At 39.0% G+C, this 20,935-nt stretch overlaps 1 protein-coding gene across 1 annotated transcript; it reads right to left on the bottom strand.

The window, feature by feature from the left end:
* Positions 1–10: 10 nt before the first annotated feature.
* Positions 11–5,697, bottom strand: LOC139607721 (V-set and immunoglobulin domain-containing protein 1-like). Its single transcript, XM_071460855.1, has 7 exons — positions 5,535–5,697; positions 5,290–5,450; positions 3,972–4,179; positions 1,515–1,670; positions 1,310–1,426; positions 1,028–1,172; positions 11–942 (listed from the first exon to the last, which is right to left on the bottom strand). Exons 1-7 carry the CDS (start codon positions 5,575–5,577, stop codon positions 846–848), a joined length of 927 nt encoding a protein of 308 aa, XP_071316956.1. The 5' UTR covers positions 5,578–5,697; the 3' UTR covers positions 11–845.
* Positions 5,698–20,935: the final 15,238 nt, after the last annotated feature.

Below are 20,935 nucleotides of genomic sequence, written 5' to 3' on the forward strand. Positions count from 1 at the left end.
TGACTCAGAAAACACAACACAAAATTTTATTTAATCAGGATCTGTGAATGTTTATCCAAAAAAAAGTCACACTTCATCCACTGTTGCTTGACAATTTGTATCATCAAAGATCAGTTCAAGACTGATGTGAAAGCCCGTTCATCCTCCCCTTCAGGACAAAATCAAAACAAAAAAAGTTTTATATTTTGGTTCTAATTTAAGATATTTTATCTTTTGAAAGATTAAATTTGGATATATGCTTTTATCATTGAGTTCAGACTCAGTAATGTGTTACAATATCAAATAAAAATAGTCCAATAAGATAAAAACTTGCAATGACTTTGTTGCACAGATTAATATAACTGGTTATTTGGGCAACAGCAGTGATTAACTTATGACAGTGACCATTTGCATGATGTAGACTCTGTCTGCGTCATATCAGTATTATTAGGTGTTAACAAAACGTATTTATGTGGTGATTCATGAAATAAATTCAAATATTTATTATGATATAACATGGTGTAGCCTACTGTATATCTCAAAATGAATGAGTCATCAACATGAATTGTCACACTATGAAATTGGTAAAACAATGAAAGTCAAAGAAACACAACGCTTTTTTTGTGGTCTACACCATGCTAGAAGAAGATCTGCATCTTCACTCCAGCAAAGGTTTAAGTGAAAAACAAAGAAAAACAGTTTGTCAAATGAAAAAAACAGCTGTAAAAGACTGAATTTATGAGGCATACAAAAAGCAAAACATCAAACATCAACATGAGCTTCATCATTTTGATTAAATCTGAGACTGGACATCCTGTTTTTCAGGTTAGTGACGTTGCTCCAGTTGTTTTCAATAGGCCTTTTTTTCAGGCTTGTGGCTCATCTCCCTCAGCATGGAGGTTGCTGGCTGCCGTTGCCATGGGAACGCTGTCTGTGGCTCCCTGGGCAGTGGGAGAGCTCCTCCTAGTGGACAGAGAGAGAGTTGACGTTACGCCCTTAAATCACAAATCACATGATGAAATTCAACATCAAGAAGCTGAGGTCTCACTTCATCTCGTTGGCCTCTGACGCGTTCACCGTTTTGTATTTGTGCTTCTTCATGGTGTGAGCGATGAACCACACGACCAGGATGATTAGGACACAGCCCAGCAATGCACCAATCACTGCGCCAGCAATCACTCCATCTCCCACTTCTGTACAAGTACACCAGTAAACAAGTTTTTTATATCAGTTTTTGTATCCATGAATGAAGCCTTTTTTGTATGTTATTTAATTATACGTTTCGTACAGATTTTCTCTAAAACAAACAAACACAAAAATGAAATCATACCAGGACTCAGATCTAGAGTGCAAATTGAAAAGCCAACTGCATTTGTGGCATTGCACTGGTACTCCCCAAACTCAAACTGGGATATGTTTCTGATTTCCAGTATCCCAGTTGTGGTTGCTGATGAAACAAAAGCACATATGTTTATAAATGGATGACAGTGCTAATATTTACGAGTACATCACAAACACTTTCATACAGTACTCACTTCTTCCCAGTACAGGCCTCCTGGTCTTAGTCTGGTCCAGTCTGGTCCAGGTGTATGTAGGTTTCGGGCTTCCACGCTCACTGTGACAGGTCAGAGTGACCAGGTGACCCGATTCGACATCACCATGGACGGCGCAATAAGGGGAGGAGGGCCTCTCTGACAGACCATAAAGGAGATGTGAGGGTGTATTAGGTGACTTTATATTTAGCCTTCTAAATCTACTCGACATTATTATGCCTCACATGTTCACTCAATGACAATTAATGACATTTTTCATACCACTTCAGCGAGAGCTCCGGACTGAATTGATCAGCTTTCCTGTCGCACTGGTGCAGCACTAAGCCTGATAAGAGTTCAGTTTCAATTTTAAACACTATGCTGTAAAAATATGAGTCATAAAATACTAGCAGTCATCAGCTTTATCTGTGTGATGTTTTCTATATATCTTCAACCAGGACAATATGTTATGAGCCTTATTTGAATCTGATTACGTATTACATGTGTTTTCATTGGTCAGTCAATAACCACTATCATTGGCCTTTAAGACAGTGGTGGGGTAAGTAATCCTTTACTTGCATGTATGTATCAAAAGTAACTGATATTAGTACACACTGATGCACAAAGTACACACAGTATATGCTTCAGTGTGTAAGTTAGATAGTTAGACAGTTAGATATCTTAGGTCCTGTTACACAAATCTGTAATCATCCTGCCAAGCAGTATGATTGGTCGTAGGCTGTGGCTGCCAAATGATCTTTATTTCTGTTTATTTGTCCAGTGTCTATATGACAGTGATTCTTTTAGACAGCTACGACATTTAGTGCTGTTGACACAGCTCAATGCCACACCTGGATGTACCTGTTATCACAGCTGAAGAAGTTTTCTATAATAAAAGATATGTCATTGGACACTTTATACTGTGAGGTTATCATGATATTTGTTGAGTCATATCTAACTAAAATATACCATGTATGTAATCTGTGTGGCTTGTAAGAAAGGTAATTTGCTGATTTGAGTCTGTGGGGGAAAATCTTTTTTTTATTGTTGAGCAAACAGGACGTCACGTGTCTTTCCATTAGTCATCATGAGGCGGGAAGTGTGTTGGGTGTGGTGTCTCTGTCCCTGGGTTAAGACTGAATCCTCACTATATATTTCATGGTGTCTGCTTCCTGAGCATCAGGCTTTCAGTATGTTGATTGTACAGTTCTGCTAAAGCATTTTTTAAATGACTTCATATATAGGTGCATTCACATTACAACAGTGCTAACTGGGAACATACAACATACTGCTTACACGCTTTGAAGACAGCTCTCTCTTGTTTAAATATTAAGATAATCCTATGTAACAGTTAGTGAGGATAAAAATCATCTTTGATTGAGGGATAATCAGCATCAGAAGAGCCATACATATTCATACAGCACCTAGGTGTGTGTCACATTCAGTGTGTGGAAACTGACCTGCAAACATTTTCATAAAGACCAAGCTTATAAAATACGAGACGTGTCGTCAGCATGCAGCAGCAGCTGCTGATATATATTCTGTATGCAGTACAAGGATGCAGTCACAGTCCTACTCTAATTTCCAACACTGACAATGAGGAGACTGCTACAGTAACCATGGAAACTAGTGAGGATTCAGAGGCCTGCGAGGTTGTCCTGGTAACTCGGTGAATGAGAGGATTCAAACTGAATGTAATTCCCGAATCACACTATTCAGGGACACTAGTTTAATAAATTTGTTCATGTTGCTGCACTGGTAATAGATACAGTAATCTCAGATGTGTAAGAGCACATCATACATTATTGCAATTTAAATATTCTTTCTTCTGTTAAATTTTGCCTGCTGTAATTCAGACTGCAATTTTATGTAAAAATAAATAAATAAATAAATACTCAGGTGAAAGTGAAAGAGTAGCTCACAGAGACATGACTAATGTAACCCCTCTTTTTATGAAGAATATAGAGAGAGACAGAGATACTGTGAGATAACAATTCAAATATACAACTTGAAGTTAAGAATAAAACACAGAGAGACCAGTAACTTCAGAGAGACTGTCGGTGCCCCCTCCTCAGGTAGCCACACCCTCACCAGCAGGAGGAAAATGGCCAAAGCACCAGCAGGAAGTTCTGATTAGATCTTGTTTCTTTTCTCCGTCTTAATAGTTGTTTCAAACAGCACCAGACTGTGCCCTGAACTTTAGAGCAGCACAGTGACACAAAAACTTTACTTATGCTTTCTACAATGCAAATATTCAACCAATACAACTAACAGGTGTGGCCAAAAGCTAAGAAATCCCCTTATGGAGCCACTGCCAAGACTCAAAGTGATTTTCATTATTTTGCCTGATCTCACCTCCTTTCAAGACTGTGCACAGATCAGTTAATACCTTCTTTAGCCTTCACTTTTCATCAGTGTCTAACTACATCAAAGAGGATCAAGAAAGCTCACAAAACTTACCAAGAACATTCACAATAATATTGACCTGAGATTGTCCGTCCACATCAGGAAAGTTGTGAACCTCACAAGTGTAGACTCCGGCATCTGATGTCTGCATGTTGCTTATTATTATTGAGGCATTTCTGCTTGTGCCAGGAGAAGAGGGAGGCTGAAGCCTGCCCTCGTAAGGCTGTAGAATGACATCCTTTCCTGACTGATAGTAATAGACCTGAAAGCACATTGCAGCAAATCAGAATTTCTGACACTTTGCAAGTTATTGATTTCTCTACACTGTTAATTTTACTGTCACACAGCTGGTTTGTTCATGAGGTCTGACTGTTGTCATTTGGAGAAATAAAACCTCTGGTGCTCCATTCAAGGTAATAAGTAAAACTGATGCTGTTATATATTATGTAGTTATATACAGATACAGATTCAGAGACAAGTGATTTTATTGAGTGTATGGTTCATAGGTTGCGAGGTATCAAGTATAACTCTTTACTTTTCGTTGTGCATAAGGAAATCACAGTTAGTTAAATTAACATTACCAGAATGGAGATTTGTAAAACATTTTTAAAAACTGTTTAAAAAACTAGTAAAATGTGTATTTTTGTCTATGTACATGTTAAGTAATAATAACTCAAACAGTACAATGTGTCCTCAGGGCCTCAGTGAATGATTTTTAGTGTAATTACGCCCAGTGGTGGGTACCTTTTTTTTCAAAATGTAAGTTGCCTCTATCATAAAGTTATTCACTAGCCATACTGTTAAATTAATTCAAAACCAGCCCTTATCTGATCTCTCAGTGATAAGCTTTGTTGTCTCGGCGAGGTGTGTCTCCTGATTGCTAGTGAGGACCTGTGTGTGTGTGTGTGTGTGTGTGTGTGCGTGTGTGTGTGTGTGTACGCTCAAGCTTTGTAATAAATCTGACTTTTCCATGAGTAATTAAACTTTAAGTATCCTCCAAAATGTTTTAGTTTCTGTGATGTGATTCCTCCTGGTGTAAATCCAGCTGCAGTGCTGCATTTCAATAATTAGGTTAAAACAACATGCCTCATTTTTGTAGAGAGCAGTGACTTTGACATGTATATGTAAATTTGAAGTGAACATAAAATGACACAGTTGTATTTCACATCACTCAAACCGTTCACCGTGCAGTCATGAAAGAAACACTGGTTGGTTTTGTGCTCAATAAATTCAGTTAGAGATATTCTGATGCTTTTTACTAATGAAGAAACTAAACCTGCTACAGTAAAACATCCTTCAACCGTAATTAATATACAAATTCTTGGTGCATTTGAGCACATTGAACCTGATCTGAGCAGCAGTGTGTATCTACCTGCTCTGGCGTCAAGGAGGATAATGGAACAAAATCCCACTGGATGGTAAGGCTGGTGGTCTCTTGAGTCGTCACAAACATACACTGGAGTTTGACGCTTCCACCCATTGTAACGTTGACATATTTCTGTGGTGTCGTGACCATGATCAGTTCAACACATCCTACAAAACAACAAGTTAAATCCACAACCAGACATTCTGAAACTGAAAATGAAATTCAAGAGGAAGAAGCGAAAATGTAGTTACCCATTATGCCTGTAAGCACCAACAAGTGCAACATGGAGCGCATCTTCACAAAATGTCGGAGTACGCTCGCAGAGCTTCTTACAAACTGAACTTTCTACAGTCTCTACCGCTGACTCTTGCATGCAGAACCAGAAGCAAGGATAAAAAACGTTATAGTATCATAGGCAAGGTTACAGTATGGTTGGTAATGGACTGGCTGATACTATGCATGCTGATAACACAATGTTTGCATACACTTGTTTGCCAGACTGGGTGTGTATACTCTGTTGTTCTTCAAAAACTGTCGATTTAGCTGATACTACTTTTGGGCGGGGGCAGATGAAAATGAGATATGATGAAATCAATTCACCTGTTCAGAAATACGTAAGAATAATTTTACATTGTTTTATACAACAAATACAGTTTACACCTTAAATTGCAGCAAATGAAATTACAATCTGTGCAGCCTTGTGTGCGTTTGAGGCCTCTGACTTTCTATGGCAGGTTGGGACCACAGGGTGTTGTGACACTGATGGTTAATTCATTTTTCAGTACTTTGGCAGCAGTTTCACTACAGCTCATCACTCCATCCTCCATCGTCTTGTAAGTCATTCTGGGTCAAGGCTCCTGGCAAAGAAATTAATGTAATTTAATCTCCACCTGGCCTTTATCGCTCGCCACAAGGAAGTGTAAGCCAAAGCACTGCAACATGCTGCTTATCACCGGGGAGTTCACTCCCTGGTGCTGCGTACTTAATAAAGGCAGTTTCACCTTTGTCGTTTTCCTTCACACAGCGTAGAGCACAATGCTGAGGGAGAGAGACAGTGAATCACACATGATTAATTGTCTATAATTACCAGAAGCTGACATAAGTGATTAACAATGTGAAAAATGTTGATCAGGGGTGACTGGAGGGGTGAGGGAGGGAGGCGGTGGGTAATGTGGGAAGTGGAGGGAGGCCTGTAGAGCTCATTATCCAGAAGACACCTACGTGATAGGTGAGGACAAGAGGAGATCTCCGTGTCTTAAGACTTTGTCTGAACAAAACAACATGTGTTGGCAGCTGTGGACAGAACTGTACAGCCAAACAACAAAGGGGCAAAGACTTTAAATAAATGCAGTCAACAGCATGACTCATGACCAAGTGATCAACATTTGAGACTGAGAAACATTTCTGAAGAATGAAGTTGCCAGTGTGAGTAAATAAGTGATAAGAAGGGGAATGCATTGTTATTTTTCCATTAAAAATTATGAATAATGCAAACATTTAGTCACATTCTGTAAATGAGAATTACTCATTCTGACATAAGTCTGTTGTTCATCAGATCAAGAATATATAAACATGCTCCACTGTTTTATGGCTCCCTTTCTATTTCCTGATCAGGGCAGTATATATATATATATATATATATATATAGTGTATAAAAACAGGGGAACATGTGAAATGCTTTGTAGTTTACATATGTTAACACTAAGACTGCAGCCATACTAACAACTCTGTGAGGCTATACTTAGGCACAGTGGTGCTTTGAGCTAAATGCTAATGAGTGACTATGTTAACATGCTGATGATCAGGTGTAATGTTTACCATGTTCACCATCTTAGTTTAATGTGTTTACATGCTAGTATTTGCAAATTAGCACTAAACACAAAGTAGGGGATTGTCAGTAATTTTGCAGGTATTTGGTCATAAACCAAAGAAATGGACAAATTGAAACTTCGACTGTGGTGGATTGGTGGTCAGTAAGATTCATTCTGGGCACCATGCACAACTGTTCCAAATGTAATGATAATCTATGTGGTAGTGAATAATGTCACTGAAAACCAAAAATGTCAACCCAATGGTGACATTAAAGGAAAAGTCAGGGTTTCACCAAAATCATTAGCATTGATCCTCTGGGAACCGGGAATATCTGCATGAAATTACAAGGCAATCGCTCTAATACTTATTGAGATTCTTCAGTCTGGACCCAAGTGGGCCTCCAGCTGACCAACCAGCAGATATACCAGCCACGTCGCTAGCATGGCTAAAAGGTTTCTTAGAATTTCTATAATAAAAAATAATCTACAGATTTGTTGAGTAGACTGTTGCCATGCACAGACTGAATCACTTCTCAGCAGGCTACACTTACTCTTAATTATATTCCAATCACATTAATGGCTCTTCAATTATTACTCTGAATATGAGTGGAGGGCCGATGACGTTTCCGCCCTCCAGCATGCACAAACCTAGAGAGCTGTCTCACACCGGGAAATGAAGGCTGCTGGGCGTGGAGCTGTGGCCCGCTCAAACCTCCAGCAGGTTTCACTGTAATGCCTCCACAAGGACTAATTCATCCACCCACAACGACCTGTGTTTCCCTGTCAGCAGACTGCGAGGAGGTGTGAATCAGAGCTCTGGCTCAGACAGAGAGAGTACACATGAGACACGGGATTTTCTTTTTCATTTTTGACGGACCTGTTTACAGATAGCTTTTATGTTACACCAGCAACATATAATCAAGTATTTATCAATTGATCTATGTAGCAATATCAGGAATTTATTTACTTATTTAGTATATGGTAGCAGTATGGTTTGGTAGAGATACTGAAACTGCTGTTACTACAGGGATGCAGTTCAGACATTGGCCAGCAGATGACAGGCAAGGCTGTTGGATGGTGAGTGGCTGCGTGTATGCGCTGTGTGTTGAGGAGCGCTTGAGGCAGCCGATGGCAACAGAGCCAGGAGCGCCACACTCCGGCTTCAGCAGGCCTCCCTCCCCCTCACCCTCCTCTCTCTCTCCCAGCTGCCTTGGAAAAAAAAATATAGGCCAGACATGTAGCATGACTTCACTTACTGTTCCTGCAGCTACCAAGCAACCATTGGCTACCACTTATAAAAAGTACTGATGGTACGAAACCAAATCATATGCGAGAACAAGAACACACAAGCACAAACAGCAGTGTTAAACATCATGTGACCGGCACAGAAGCAAAGGTCTCCTTTGCATTGCATTTTTTTTCTTGGCTCTAAAAGCCAAACACAGTGACACTGAACTATCATCTCACATTGGCATCAAATACAGGCATGAAACTCTGCTTTCACAAAGACTGACACAATTGTGCAAATAAACCTAAAAAAATTGGGACACAAGCCGTCAGAGGCAACATCTCCTGATACTTTTGTCATCTCTGAAATTCACAGTCTGTCGTTGCAGAAGGTGACCCATCACAAATTATCTGAGGAAGAGAGGATGAAACAAGGGGCAGAGGAGAGGAGTAAGTCTGCATCCGCAAACAGTCTCACCGACAGCTCGGAAGTGTTGCATTTAAGATATATGTTTCATAAAGTACCAGCAGTAAAAAAAAAAAAAAAGAACACACGCATGATTGACCTGTATTGGCATAGAGGAGTGTTATGCTTCCCTAAGACACATTATGTTCCCATATCCACTTTCCCTTAATGGCATTTTTGATCATCTGAAATCTGTCCTTCGGTGACTGACTTCTGTCCAAGGACAATGCCAAAATAAATGGAGAGGCAGCTGTTGAGATTAACCAGAAAAATACAGTTTTATGTCTTTGACTTATGTATGATCGTCTTCTCACTTGGCTTAGAGAAGGAATATACTTTCCAGGTACAATACCAAATTAATGTCTTAAAGTGATTCCCTAAGTGCTTTCTCCATGTATAATATGAAATACTGGAGAGACATTTCCGTGACTAAAATGAGATCTTGTGCATTGATTTGTATTCATTTCATGGGCCAATGCAAATGTTGGAGGGCATTAATAAGCTCAAACACAGCCTATGTTAGCCACATACTATCAATTAATAGTTAAAATTGACTTTGACACCGGTGGCATGTGTGCATACCTTCTTAGTTCATCAAACAAAGTGCAGTGTTCACATTTTCTCTGGTGCACATATGTAACTAAAATCTCACCTTTAACTGCTCCACCAGCACCATCCTCTTTGCTATACCCTAGGATTTTCTAATGATGACCCTGGGGGGTTGGATTTAGTGGTTCAGTCATGGTCACATTGCACAAAAGAGATGTGTCTTAATATTTTATTAGACACATTATGTTTCCACTCTTCTTCGTCTCTTCACTCTCTTTTCAAACCCCCAAACAAGAACTCCATGGCAACACAGATGAACATCCTGTAAAGGGAAAGTGGATGGACACACCGTGCTACAGGAGAAGCATGGCTTGACATTTTCTCATGTCAAAGATGATGCTTAAAGGATTTCAGATTCTTGTTTGAGGTAAACCACTGACAGACATACAGTAACTGTTTATTGACTGAATAATTGATGATTTTAGTGGACATTATCTACCCAGCCAGTCCAAGAAAATGTAGTTAGTGTATATCTGTTCCCTGAATCACTAGTAATGTTGATATCTTACGCTTTGATTTTGTGTTGTAAGGTCTAATATGATATGAGCTTTGCTTGAAATACTGGGTTGATTTTTAAGTTTTGCATGAGCGTGGCAATTATGACATCCACCATTATTGACCTTTTTCTTATAATTTGCATAAGAATAAATGTTCCAATCACATTTCATAAAGACTGTGTGTCAGCCTAAGTGCTTTGGTTACAGTCAGTAATGTACATGACGGAGAGCACAAGCTGGCATTCTCAGCCTCAAAGCCAAAGCAGCAGCTTTTTGACCACTTTAGTTTTTTTTTTGTTTTGTTTTTTTTCCCCACAGAGGAACAGCCATCAATTTCTGACCCATGTTAATGCACCCTTTCAATATTTTATGTTTTTATATGGAGTGCTGACAATAGAACACGGAAATGGAGGGCACATTTTGCTGAGCTACTTCACTGGCTCTGCATCCATCTTCTCAACAGAGCTATGCACTCCAGTGCAGCGAGAGCAAACCCATGGAAAGAAAGATGAAAGCACAGGCAAATTCAGCAACAGCAGACCTGCAGAGGCTCCACACTCTATGTTTTATCCACACTAAATGTAAATGTTTGTAGGAAACGGCGGTATCTATACATGTTCTTGTTTTGTTGCTACTTACGATTCAGCTAGGTGAATAGTGATGGATATAATATGATCTTGATTTAATGAGTCGGACATGTTTGACGTGTTATTTATATACCTCAGCTCCTCTCAAGGTGAACTCACTTAGCGGCGTAATCAACTGTCGAAGTGGCCGGTGGAGGCGACTGAGAGTAAATTAAAAGAAATCAATTCGGAGAGACAAAAGCTGTGCATTAAATCTGCCTTGTATCTGAAGGAGGACACATCAGGAGAGGATCATTACACAGTTTGCAGCTACTGGAGGGGGCTAAGCATGATGAAATACAGCACACACAACAACAACAACAACAACAACAACAACAACAACACACTATCACAGCAGTTGTTCAAATACAAATGAAGGTTGAAGGCATAGATCTTCAGCCTCTTCTTGTAGTTTACCCACAAGGTAAATGATGTGTGATCAGATTTAGATAAACGCCACCTCACAGGCCAAAATAAAAGAGGCCAGCAGCCCAGAGTGGTGAGGCAGCTCATTTAGGGGCATAAAGATTGGAAATCAGTCACAAAAATACTGAAACCAAAAGTGGCCAGATTGTCAAATTGCATCTACGTAGCATTAAAAGCTACGTCTTCAAAGCAGATTGGAGGCTAACAGGGAGTTGCTATCAGAGAGTGGCAAGATGGGTCGTGGCTAGCTGGTTAGCATACTAACTTCAGTAGAAGAACAGACGTGATAGAGACAAGAGTGAACAGTGTTGTTGCTTCCCACCACTGGAGGTAGCTGTGGTGAGCAAAGGAATGAAATGTGATTATGGACTGACAACATTTCTTCTCTAGATGAAGATTAACAGCTGTTAATGCTAACGTTAGCTATGTAGCAATAGCAAAACTTACAAATAGCTCCATTCAGCTAAAACATGATCAGGTCTCATGTAAAAACAGATACAGTCTGTTTTTCAGATGGTGCAGCTCCATTATCTCTGGAAAGCTCATATTCCCAACAAGCTGCTTTACCATAACTTTTTATGACCTTCTCTCCGATTACTGACATTGATTCTGTCCAATATCAACATCCCCTGGTTATTTGTTAGACCTTTTTCGTTCCATGAAATCATTTGATCTCTGACCTCGAATCAGTCTTGTTAATATGTGTAAATTCTGGTATTAACTGAGCTCTCCAAAGCTCAGGAAGAAGAGTAATTGTATTCATGGATCAATGGTTTGACAATTAGGGTTTTTTAATAATGACACTCTAGTAGTTAACTTTATTACAAACACTTGTAAAAGAAATGACTTGACGTGATTTAAATACACACATTATATGTTGTTGTATCAATAAGCAAATGCTGTGGATTTTTTAAAATTTTATTTAATCTGTAATGTGGCCAACTGTAATTAATTATGTATAATCTTTTAAAACTTATCATATTACTTCACTGAGCGTGCAAACACGTCACAAATTAATATTTCGAATTTGACTCAATCACGTTAAGTAAAATTTGCGGCTATTTTGTTCTTTTTTTTTCCATACTTTGTGTTGAGGAAGAATCCTAAAGACTTCAAGCAGACTTCACGCTGTGCCAGTTTTAATGCCACGTCATTATATTTAAAAATAATCATTTTCATCTTGGGTTAAATTTTTTGATTACATTGTTATGTACTGTATACACTGGAAATTTAGATAATGATTCTTCCCTCTCTTAACTGTGCTACCGCATGCCTTTTCTTGCCCCTATGCATTATTTACAGTAAAACAGCTATGTCTCAAAAAAGAACTGAAGTGGGGAAAAACAAGCACGAGTTAGGCTGTAGCTATTATTTTAATGGTTGCTAAGATGCTGTTTTGCATCTTACACATCAAGCCTATAGCTACTATCCAGCGTGGCAGCTTAACCAAAATCTGTCTTTCCTCTAACCCTCTTTTGAGTAATTTAAATTTTTTCTGATGTAGCATACCATTACATTTCTCTAACTTAGCACAAGTAAAAACAAATATTACAGCTTTCAACTTTAGTAACAATATTATTTGGCATTTGGAGTTAAAGGAAACTCAGAAGTTGTGCTGTCTGGGACTCACAGTCATACCTACGGGGAATTTTTTTTTTTTTTGTCTCTAATCAACCTAAACTGCATGTCTTTGGATTGTGGCTGGAAGCCTGAGTACTCAGAGGAATCCCACACAGGCACAAGGGGAACATGCAGGCTCCTCATGGAGAGGCTCCAGTCAGCTGGTTGAGTCAAACCCAGAAACCTTCTCGTTGTGACAGTGCTGACCACTGCACCACTGTGCTGCCCGGAGGAGTTCAATTGCACCAAAGGTTGTTTGGTGTCCATTCCTTGCCTGACTTTAACAAAACAAACTGAACGTTATTCGTGACCCTTCAAAAGGCCATTCAACAGAAGACATTTTAACTTGTCACCACAGGAGAATAGGTGTAAATAATAAAGTGAATGATGGCTGAATTCCATTTAGCTGCTTCAGTTTTCAGGGTCCTGACAATGTCCTTTCTGGCTGTCACACTGTCATGGCGTTCTGGGACACCTCAACAGAACAGAGCCATTAGTAACAATTTTAGTGACACCTGTTCTTTTCCTTCTGTGACAAGTCAAAATGTCTCCTGTGAAAAAAAAAAAAACACCTATTGGCTGCCAGCTCAGTTAACCCCGCCCCATTTCCTGACAAGCAGATAGGAGATCAAGCAGTGTATAAACCGACCTCTGACTGTGCATACTTGTTTTCAGTGTGTCATCGTAGTGAGGAGTGGCTCTTAACCGCTTAGCTCTTGGTATGTAGATACAGACAGGAAACACAGAGAGAGAGAGGATATGACACGGAACAATGGTACCTTGTTGGAATCTATTATGTGACGTATTAGTTATATTGTATGCTTCTTAACAGAGAGGCTACAGGGGCACCCCACCAAATGTCCTTTTCTGACTATTTCAAAATGCTGAAAATGTGTTAATCCATATGTGGTTCTGGTGTGAACACCTCACATGTGGATAGTTAAGAAAGTTTGCACAGACATTCATGGTGCCCAGAGGATGAATCCTTATGGCTTTCCCTATAGCACCACCAGCACGTCAAAATTTACACAGTTCCCAAGGGACATTATCAATGATCACAGAGCACGAAACATGTGACATAGCACAGAGCAACAGAAAAATGTAAACAGATTACCGTGTAAGCGTAAGTGTTCTTTTAGAGAAAATTTCCCTAAATCTGTTTGAGCGATCTGTGAGAATAAATAAATGTGAGCTCTATGTAAACTAATTAGTTTTTATCATCAGGCCAAAACGTCCATTTGGCCAGTTACTTGATTTGTGACTAAATACCTGCAAACTAATGACTCATCAATTCTCATCAACCTCAACTGCACTTTGTGTTTTTAATTAGCAAGTGTTAGCATGCTAACGTGTTTCACTAAGATGGTACACATGGTAAAGATTATACCTGCTAAACATCGACATGGTAGCATTGTCTTATGAGCATGCTAGCATGCAGTTATTAACATTTAACTTAAAGCACTGCAGTGCCTGAGTGCCGCCTCACTGAGCTGGGAGGATGGCTGTAGACTCTTTGTCTCAATGGGATAGTAGTCTAAAATAATTGTATTGAATCAATCAGTTTAAAATACTTACTTACTCATACTTTGTGTTAGGATTTCCAAGCTAGGGAATATAACTGTGTAGTGATATTTCCACATCATAAGTGGTAATAACACCAGTAAATTATGCATCACTATAACCCACACCCAAATCTTTTCCCAAATCATCATGTTCATCATTTGTAGACTGTGCTCTCACATGCTTCCCGTTTTCTTTTTATGGTGTAAATCCTGAATGTTGCACACCGAGCTGCATATGTGTCATTTGTATGCATGTGCACCATTTACACGAGGCCTCAGGTCCTGCTCCTGATGACAGTGAAAGCATTTGTGTCTGGGGATGTCACTAGTCGAAAATCATTAATGAAACCAGGAACTGATGACTCTTTAAAGCCATCAATACACAATTAACAACACACCTCTATGTGTTGAGTTTGGTGAAAGACTCAATAAATATCTTTCATGACCACATAAATTACACGTGCACTGATATTCACATATAATGAAAGAGTCTGACGTCCATTCATTTTCTATACTGCTTATTCTCTTAAGCTGGGGGCTGGAATCCATCCCAGCATGCACGGGATGTGAGGATGCACATGTTGCCGGTCTATTACATAGCTAACGCACATGTAGACAGACACATTCACACTCACATTCACACCTGCAGGCAATTTGGAGTCTCCAGTGGACCTGACTTGCATGTCTTTGAACCGTGGGAGGAAACTGGAGCAGCCGGAGGACGTCCACACACGGGGAGAACATACAGTCTCTACACAGAGAGGATGCGGTCATATATAGAGCAGTTAGTGAAAGATCAGATTTTTGTGCTTGTCAGCTGTTACAGAATGCGTCTACTGGTGTAAACAGACCTTAAACAGCATCAGAGAGCCTTAATAAATGCATGATTTGTTTGTGTATGAAAGGAGCTGCCAGTTCAATTGGAAGTGGTAACAGTTTCCACTCTGGTCTTTTGAATATCGTTTTTAATCACGGTTGACTGTAAATTGGGACAGAGGTTACACCTACAGGCCCCCAAACCACCTCTGCTTTAAATCTATAAAATCAATGAGCTGGTGTTTCCAGCAATACGTTACCTCATGCTTAGAGGTGTACGTGAAACTTACTACTTCAAATGTCTCACTGGATCGTTACTGTTCTGTCTGATCCAGGTGCAGCAGTCACATTTAGAGGCCGTTCTCGTCACCTTCGCCGCCTAAACATTCACTGTAGTTCAAGCCCCGAGTGGATTTGAGAGAAAAAAAAGTCCAAATGTGCTACCATATATAGCTTCATGTCCTCATCCAGAGGACAAAAAAGTTTCACCTGCATCTGTCCTTCTGACAAAACAAATTAATTATATAGAGCTTTATAGATGCAGAACTCAAACTGCCCCAAACAGGCCACAAAGCTACATTATCCAAACTGTATATCATTTTATATTTGCCAAGAATGTAAAAAAAAAATACTATTTAATAGTTCCTGAATTGAAAAAGGGGCAAATATTACACTTGTCAGCAGGAGTCACTTTGCGTCTTTATTCAGGAAATAGGGTATGAAAGGAGGTATATTCTCATAAACGCGTAATGTTTTGTAATCAAATTAAAAGAAGACACTCTTGATTTTTCTTAAATTTTGTTTTTTTGGACTGTCTTCATATCCAACAGTCCTTATCAAAAGCAAGACACCAACTAAGAGGTGAGAGCTCTGACAACAACCTGGAATAGCAATGGTAAATACCTGATTTTATCCTCTTATTTTGCAACATTGTGTGCTATTTACCTTTTGGGGACTAATATCTGAAAATAAATTAATAAAAAGTCAAAAGAAACAATGTTGTATATTAGTCCACAAAGGGCAAATGAAAAGACATTAGCTTTCTTTACTGTATAAGCCTTTATTTGTAAAAAGTCTGTTGTTTGAATGATAACCCTTTTTATACCACATACTTGAACACCTTGTATTTGTAAAAAACACATTTTGTTCAAACACCTAAAAAAGCTGATTGACACTATAACATTAATTTGCACTGACAAAAAAAATACAACTTCATACTACACAAATGTTGATTCCATGAGTACTGATACTCCAAATGAAATCAAACACCTTATTAAACAACTGAATCAAATAAGCGCCCAATGTGAACAAAACAATTACAGTACAAAAACCAAATGCATTTTTCTTCCAGTGCCAGTATATCGGATGAATTACATTTCCTTCTTATGATAAAACAACAACAACAGTAAGAATAACAATCCATAACAAATGCAACAAATACAATAAATCAGAAATGAACACAGAAATGAATAAAATAATTTACTAATTCATACTGAAAAATAAATGGGCTGTTGATCTTGTGGGTTTCTTTCTTTTTTGTTGCCAATTTTTTTTTTTTATAAAGTGTTGGAAAATCTTCTTACCTACTGGTTAAACATGACAAAGTCTCCCTGGTTGACTCTTTCAAAGAGGGAGGTATACTGATGTGTAACTGGGAATCAGCACAGCTTCTTGCAAGTTTCATCATACATTAATTGACAACAGACCATAACCAGAGGCAACTTATTAAAGAGAAAATACAGGGAACACCCACTCAGTGTGCAATCACATGGCTTACGTTCAGATGCTACTGGTGAGCATCCTTTACATCCTTTGTAGTTGAAGGGCGATTGATGTTGATGCTTATGCTGAACCTGATAAAACTACAGCATGCACTTGGTGCATCTATTCCAAACTGCGTGATTTACAGTAAATACATGTGTAGAAGTACATATTCATGATTCACACGAATCACACCATGTGCCTTCTACGGTTACATTTTTCCTCCAGTTTTACGAACAGTTTGTTTCACAAGATTTATAGAGCTGGCTGTAAAACAAGTGCAATTTGAGCGTGTAAACACTGGATCTTTCTTTTCCTGGCTGTGGAGATGAATCAGAAGGTGTGAAGTAAAAATATATGAAAATAAACCTTTCAAAACTCAGGTCATGCAAAACAAAACCTACAAGGTATACAAAATAATGAATGCACCAACAGAAGTTCTTCCAACAGTGAAGAGTCTGTCAGACATGCTCTGGATGAAATTGACTTGCATGGTGGTGGTCCGCTCTTTTACCAGAGGTCAGCATCAGCGCTGTTCATAACTCACACAACAGTTTTGTGTTCACAGGCTAAGCCCATGTTGCATATCTTTTTTTTGGGGTGGGGGGGTGGTGTAATCCCAGATGAAACGCCCTAACATGAAGACTGGAGTCAACAGGGAATAATATGATCTATAACTCTGTGCAGATTAGATCTGAGCTGGTAATTACGGCAAGATACGAGATGACATCTAACGTGGTGCTTTCCACAAACATCAAGAAGTGTTAGGCCACTGAAACTGTTTAATCACACAATGATACTGAGTTTAATTTAGTTGAAGAGAACCAAGTGACATTTGTGGAACCAGATTTTTTTTATTTTTTTATCATTGCCCTCACATAGCTAAACATATTAATCTTTGGGAGATAACCTACACAGATTTCTGTTGTTAGTGTAAGTGAGCAGCTACACTTTGGCAGTTGGCTGAGTACCTTGGTCAGGGGCACACGTAACTGTCTTATTGAGGAACAGGAAAGAACATCCCACTCGCCTTCTTAAGGCAACCCTGCTCCTCTAGCCTCTATAAGCCAGCTAGCCGAACATGCCTTTAAATTTCTTAGCAGATTCGTGGACGATTAGGTGATTTGTTGATCTCTGAGGTAAACGCTGCAGGTATACTGTGCTGAAATCTCCCGAAAAAGGATAGTTCAGATATGATAAGTGGGAAAACACAGCTAGCGAATTTCATTCAAGATGACACCATCCCATTCGCTGACAGTGAACCAAGGCGAACTGTCATTCCAAGGAAAATCTTCAACGGCATTTGCGTTAGCCTCGTTCTTATACAGGTACAAGCCCAGAGCCAACAGAAACTCCTTCACTGTGAGAGGACTTTGCGTTGATTTCTCCATTATTTTGTCCACACCATGTATTTCTTGTGTTTCATTTTTTAGGTTTCGTTTGCAGAAGTATGCCAATGCTAGAGAAGCTGTCCATGCCATTAGCAGTGAGGCTAGCTGGTATTACGAACTGCCATGTTTTTGTTCATGCATTAAGAACTATTAAGTGAAAGATATCATATTTACAGTACAATTCACATGTAATTACACATATACACTAGAGGCAAGAAAATTCACATTGAAATCAGTTCAACACTTTTTTTTCTCCTCCTCTACTCCTTGAACATATGTGTCAAAAGAAATGTATTTTCTCTCTTGTATAAGCAAAGATCCTAAAGTAAAAGCATAGAACAGAACATCCTCACAGCTTTTGGGATGAATGTGCTGATTTCATGTCCAGAAAGCAGGTAATACATGTTCTGAGTGAAATGAGTGGTGAATATATTTACTGCGAGCATGCAAGGGCTGCTAATGTTCCTCCTCAGTATGTGTTTGGAGTTCATTAAAGATATGCATCGGCGATCTCAGAAAAAAACAAAAACAGTTAATACCTGAATAGGCATGTTTGTATTCATTACTGGGAATAACCAACCTCAATGAGAATTTGATACTTTAGGTACTAATGTACTGTAAGGTTTCTTTCGAGTTGAACATGTTCCACTGATTTAGGTAAAATAACACTTTTAGTTGCCTTAAATCCCATTATTGTGCTGTTCTTGCACCAGAACTGACCTTCTGGTCTCATAGTCTGACTCAACTCTGAGGAAAGATCCATCATATTGCCTTTGAACAGTTTGACAAGCTGTTAGTGTGCAGACCAGGATGAAATAATTAAAAAGAAGTGTGTTATTTTTTCTGTAAGCTTGCATTCGTCATCCACTAAGTCTCACCACCTTTCTTTCTTTATTCTTATTTCTTCACAAACTTTAAAGGACACACCTGTCTGAAACATGAATGTGAATATGCACATTAATAATCACCACCCCTTATTCAGACACCACAGTCCACATCTATCATCATATACCCTCACACCAACCATGGAGTAATCTATCTAATCTAATCATCACAGTGAATCATATCTTGTAATGACGTCACTGGAGTGAAGCGTCTCACATTTTATAAACTAGAACTGCAGCATACATGTGAGTTAAAGGGGAACTCTATCAATTTTACACCTGGAGCAGGAGGCATATGTAAACAATGTTAAAAAAAAATGATGAAAAAAAAAAAGCTTTGCTACATGAAATCTAATAAACTGCCTAACAAACTGTCAGTTTCTCTCAGGTCTGAAGACTTCAGGTTAGGAAATGAAAAACTCTGTGGGTGTGGAGTCAGACAGAAGTGAGCTTTCTTCCAGACCTCTGTAACCTGCTCCTCATCTCTGCTTCAGGCTAGCGGCTCAAGGCTACATTAGCCGCTTCTAGCATAACGCACTTGAATCTCTCACATACTGTAGGGGATAAAGTTGCACTGTGGGTAATGTAGGCACAAGATTTCAACAAGAAAGAAAGAGTGGGATTTAAAAAAAAAACCAATATCTCTGGTTCTGCTGCATCAGTTTTGATCCTTTTTGTTTTAAATTGTCCATTGTGAGTCCGGCTCTGTTATATGAGTGCAATGATGAATCTGTTACTGGGCATTCTTCTCCAAGCTGCAAAAGGCTGCATGTGGAAACGATTGCATCTCAGTCTTAACTCACTTCCATTTGGCAACTTTTGAAGAACTCTGAATTTGTGCATTAATACATATGCCACCATTTCAGCCTTTACAGGTCCCACTCATCTACAGTATATGTATTCTCTATGTAACACAGTAAAACCTGCCTCAGAGCTTGGACATGGTAAAATTTTAACCCAGAGGCCGTTTTCTCACAATATTTGCTAATTTGGCTCATTGCGGCTATTTTTTTTTTGACACGCACATTTCACATGAACAAAAGCAAATTGAATTTCTTCACATGTAAGACTAATCATTATGTTTTGGTCATATGTTTGGACTCACAGTTGACCGAGAGACAAACGACAGATTGTTCGGCTGCAGACAAATATAAAACTCAGCTCAGTATGTCTTCCTGTTACTTTCACCGTCTTCCTGTATATTTGCATGGACTACTGGATATTTAATGATCTTTTTTCTTTTTTTTTTTCATTTGCTCTACAGAATATGACGACAATGCATAAAATTGAAACAAAAAGAAATACTAAACTCAGGCCACATCACAATACGAACTTCACTATGACTTATGGAGACAAATTGGTTTCTGATCAGTATTCCTTTTTGAAGACATCTTATGCATGCTACACCCAGAGGAGAGTGGATATTTCTGATGATAAATTGATACTCCTGCTTTGCCATCTTCATCTCGTTACTCTGCAGCCCTTCCATCTTCCTCTCGTCCCCATGTGTTTGTGCACAGCGTACGCCAATTTTCCCTCTAGTTTTCCTTTTGTATATTTCTCGGGGACGGCGCTGCGCTCGTATTCTAATGAGTCAATCACTTTTCTGCGAGAGCACTCAATGGATGATTTGGTTGTGTAGGTTTTTGCTCAGAGCCTGTTGCTCCCAGTAGAGCCTTGTTTGTGCCTGAAGTGAAGACAACACTGAGGAAGATGCTGATCTGCACTTCAGCTGAAGCTAAACAGGCATGGGAGGATTTTTTTTTTTTTTAATATACATATATATATATATTTCTCTATTTTCTATCTTCTCTACAATATCCACTGTCCAGCTGCCTCAGCTATCTAATGTTCTGACTTTGGTGGCTACACAAACCAAACTTCACTGGTATTCCATGTCTATTAAACACTTGATTATCCAGTCTGATTTTAAAACAAATAAATAAAAAATCTAGG

Source organism: Trachinotus anak, unplaced genomic scaffold (genome assembly GCF_046630095.1).
Source record: "Trachinotus anak isolate AG129_WGS33_773 ecotype Australia unplaced genomic scaffold, CSIRO_AGI_Tana_v1 ptg000024l, whole genome shotgun sequence".
Classification (NCBI taxonomy): Eukaryota; Metazoa; Chordata; class Actinopteri; order Carangiformes; family Carangidae; genus Trachinotus; species Trachinotus anak.

What these genes read in the sequence shown, in the direction of transcription:
- LOC139607721 (XM_071460855.1), bottom strand. Translation starts at nt 5,577, where the DNA reads ATGCGCTCCATGTTGCACTTGTTGGTGCTTACAGGCATAATGG. An exon ending in GGTGCTTACAGGCATAATGG is followed by an intron (nt 5,451 to 5,534) that starts GTAACTACATTT and finishes GTTGTTTTGTAG; the next exon opens with GATGTGTTGAACTGATCATG. An exon ending in TCAGAGGCCAACGAGATGAA is followed by an intron (nt 943 to 1,027) that starts GTGAGACCTCAG and finishes TCTGTCCACTAG; the next exon opens with GAGGAGCTCTCCCACTGCCC.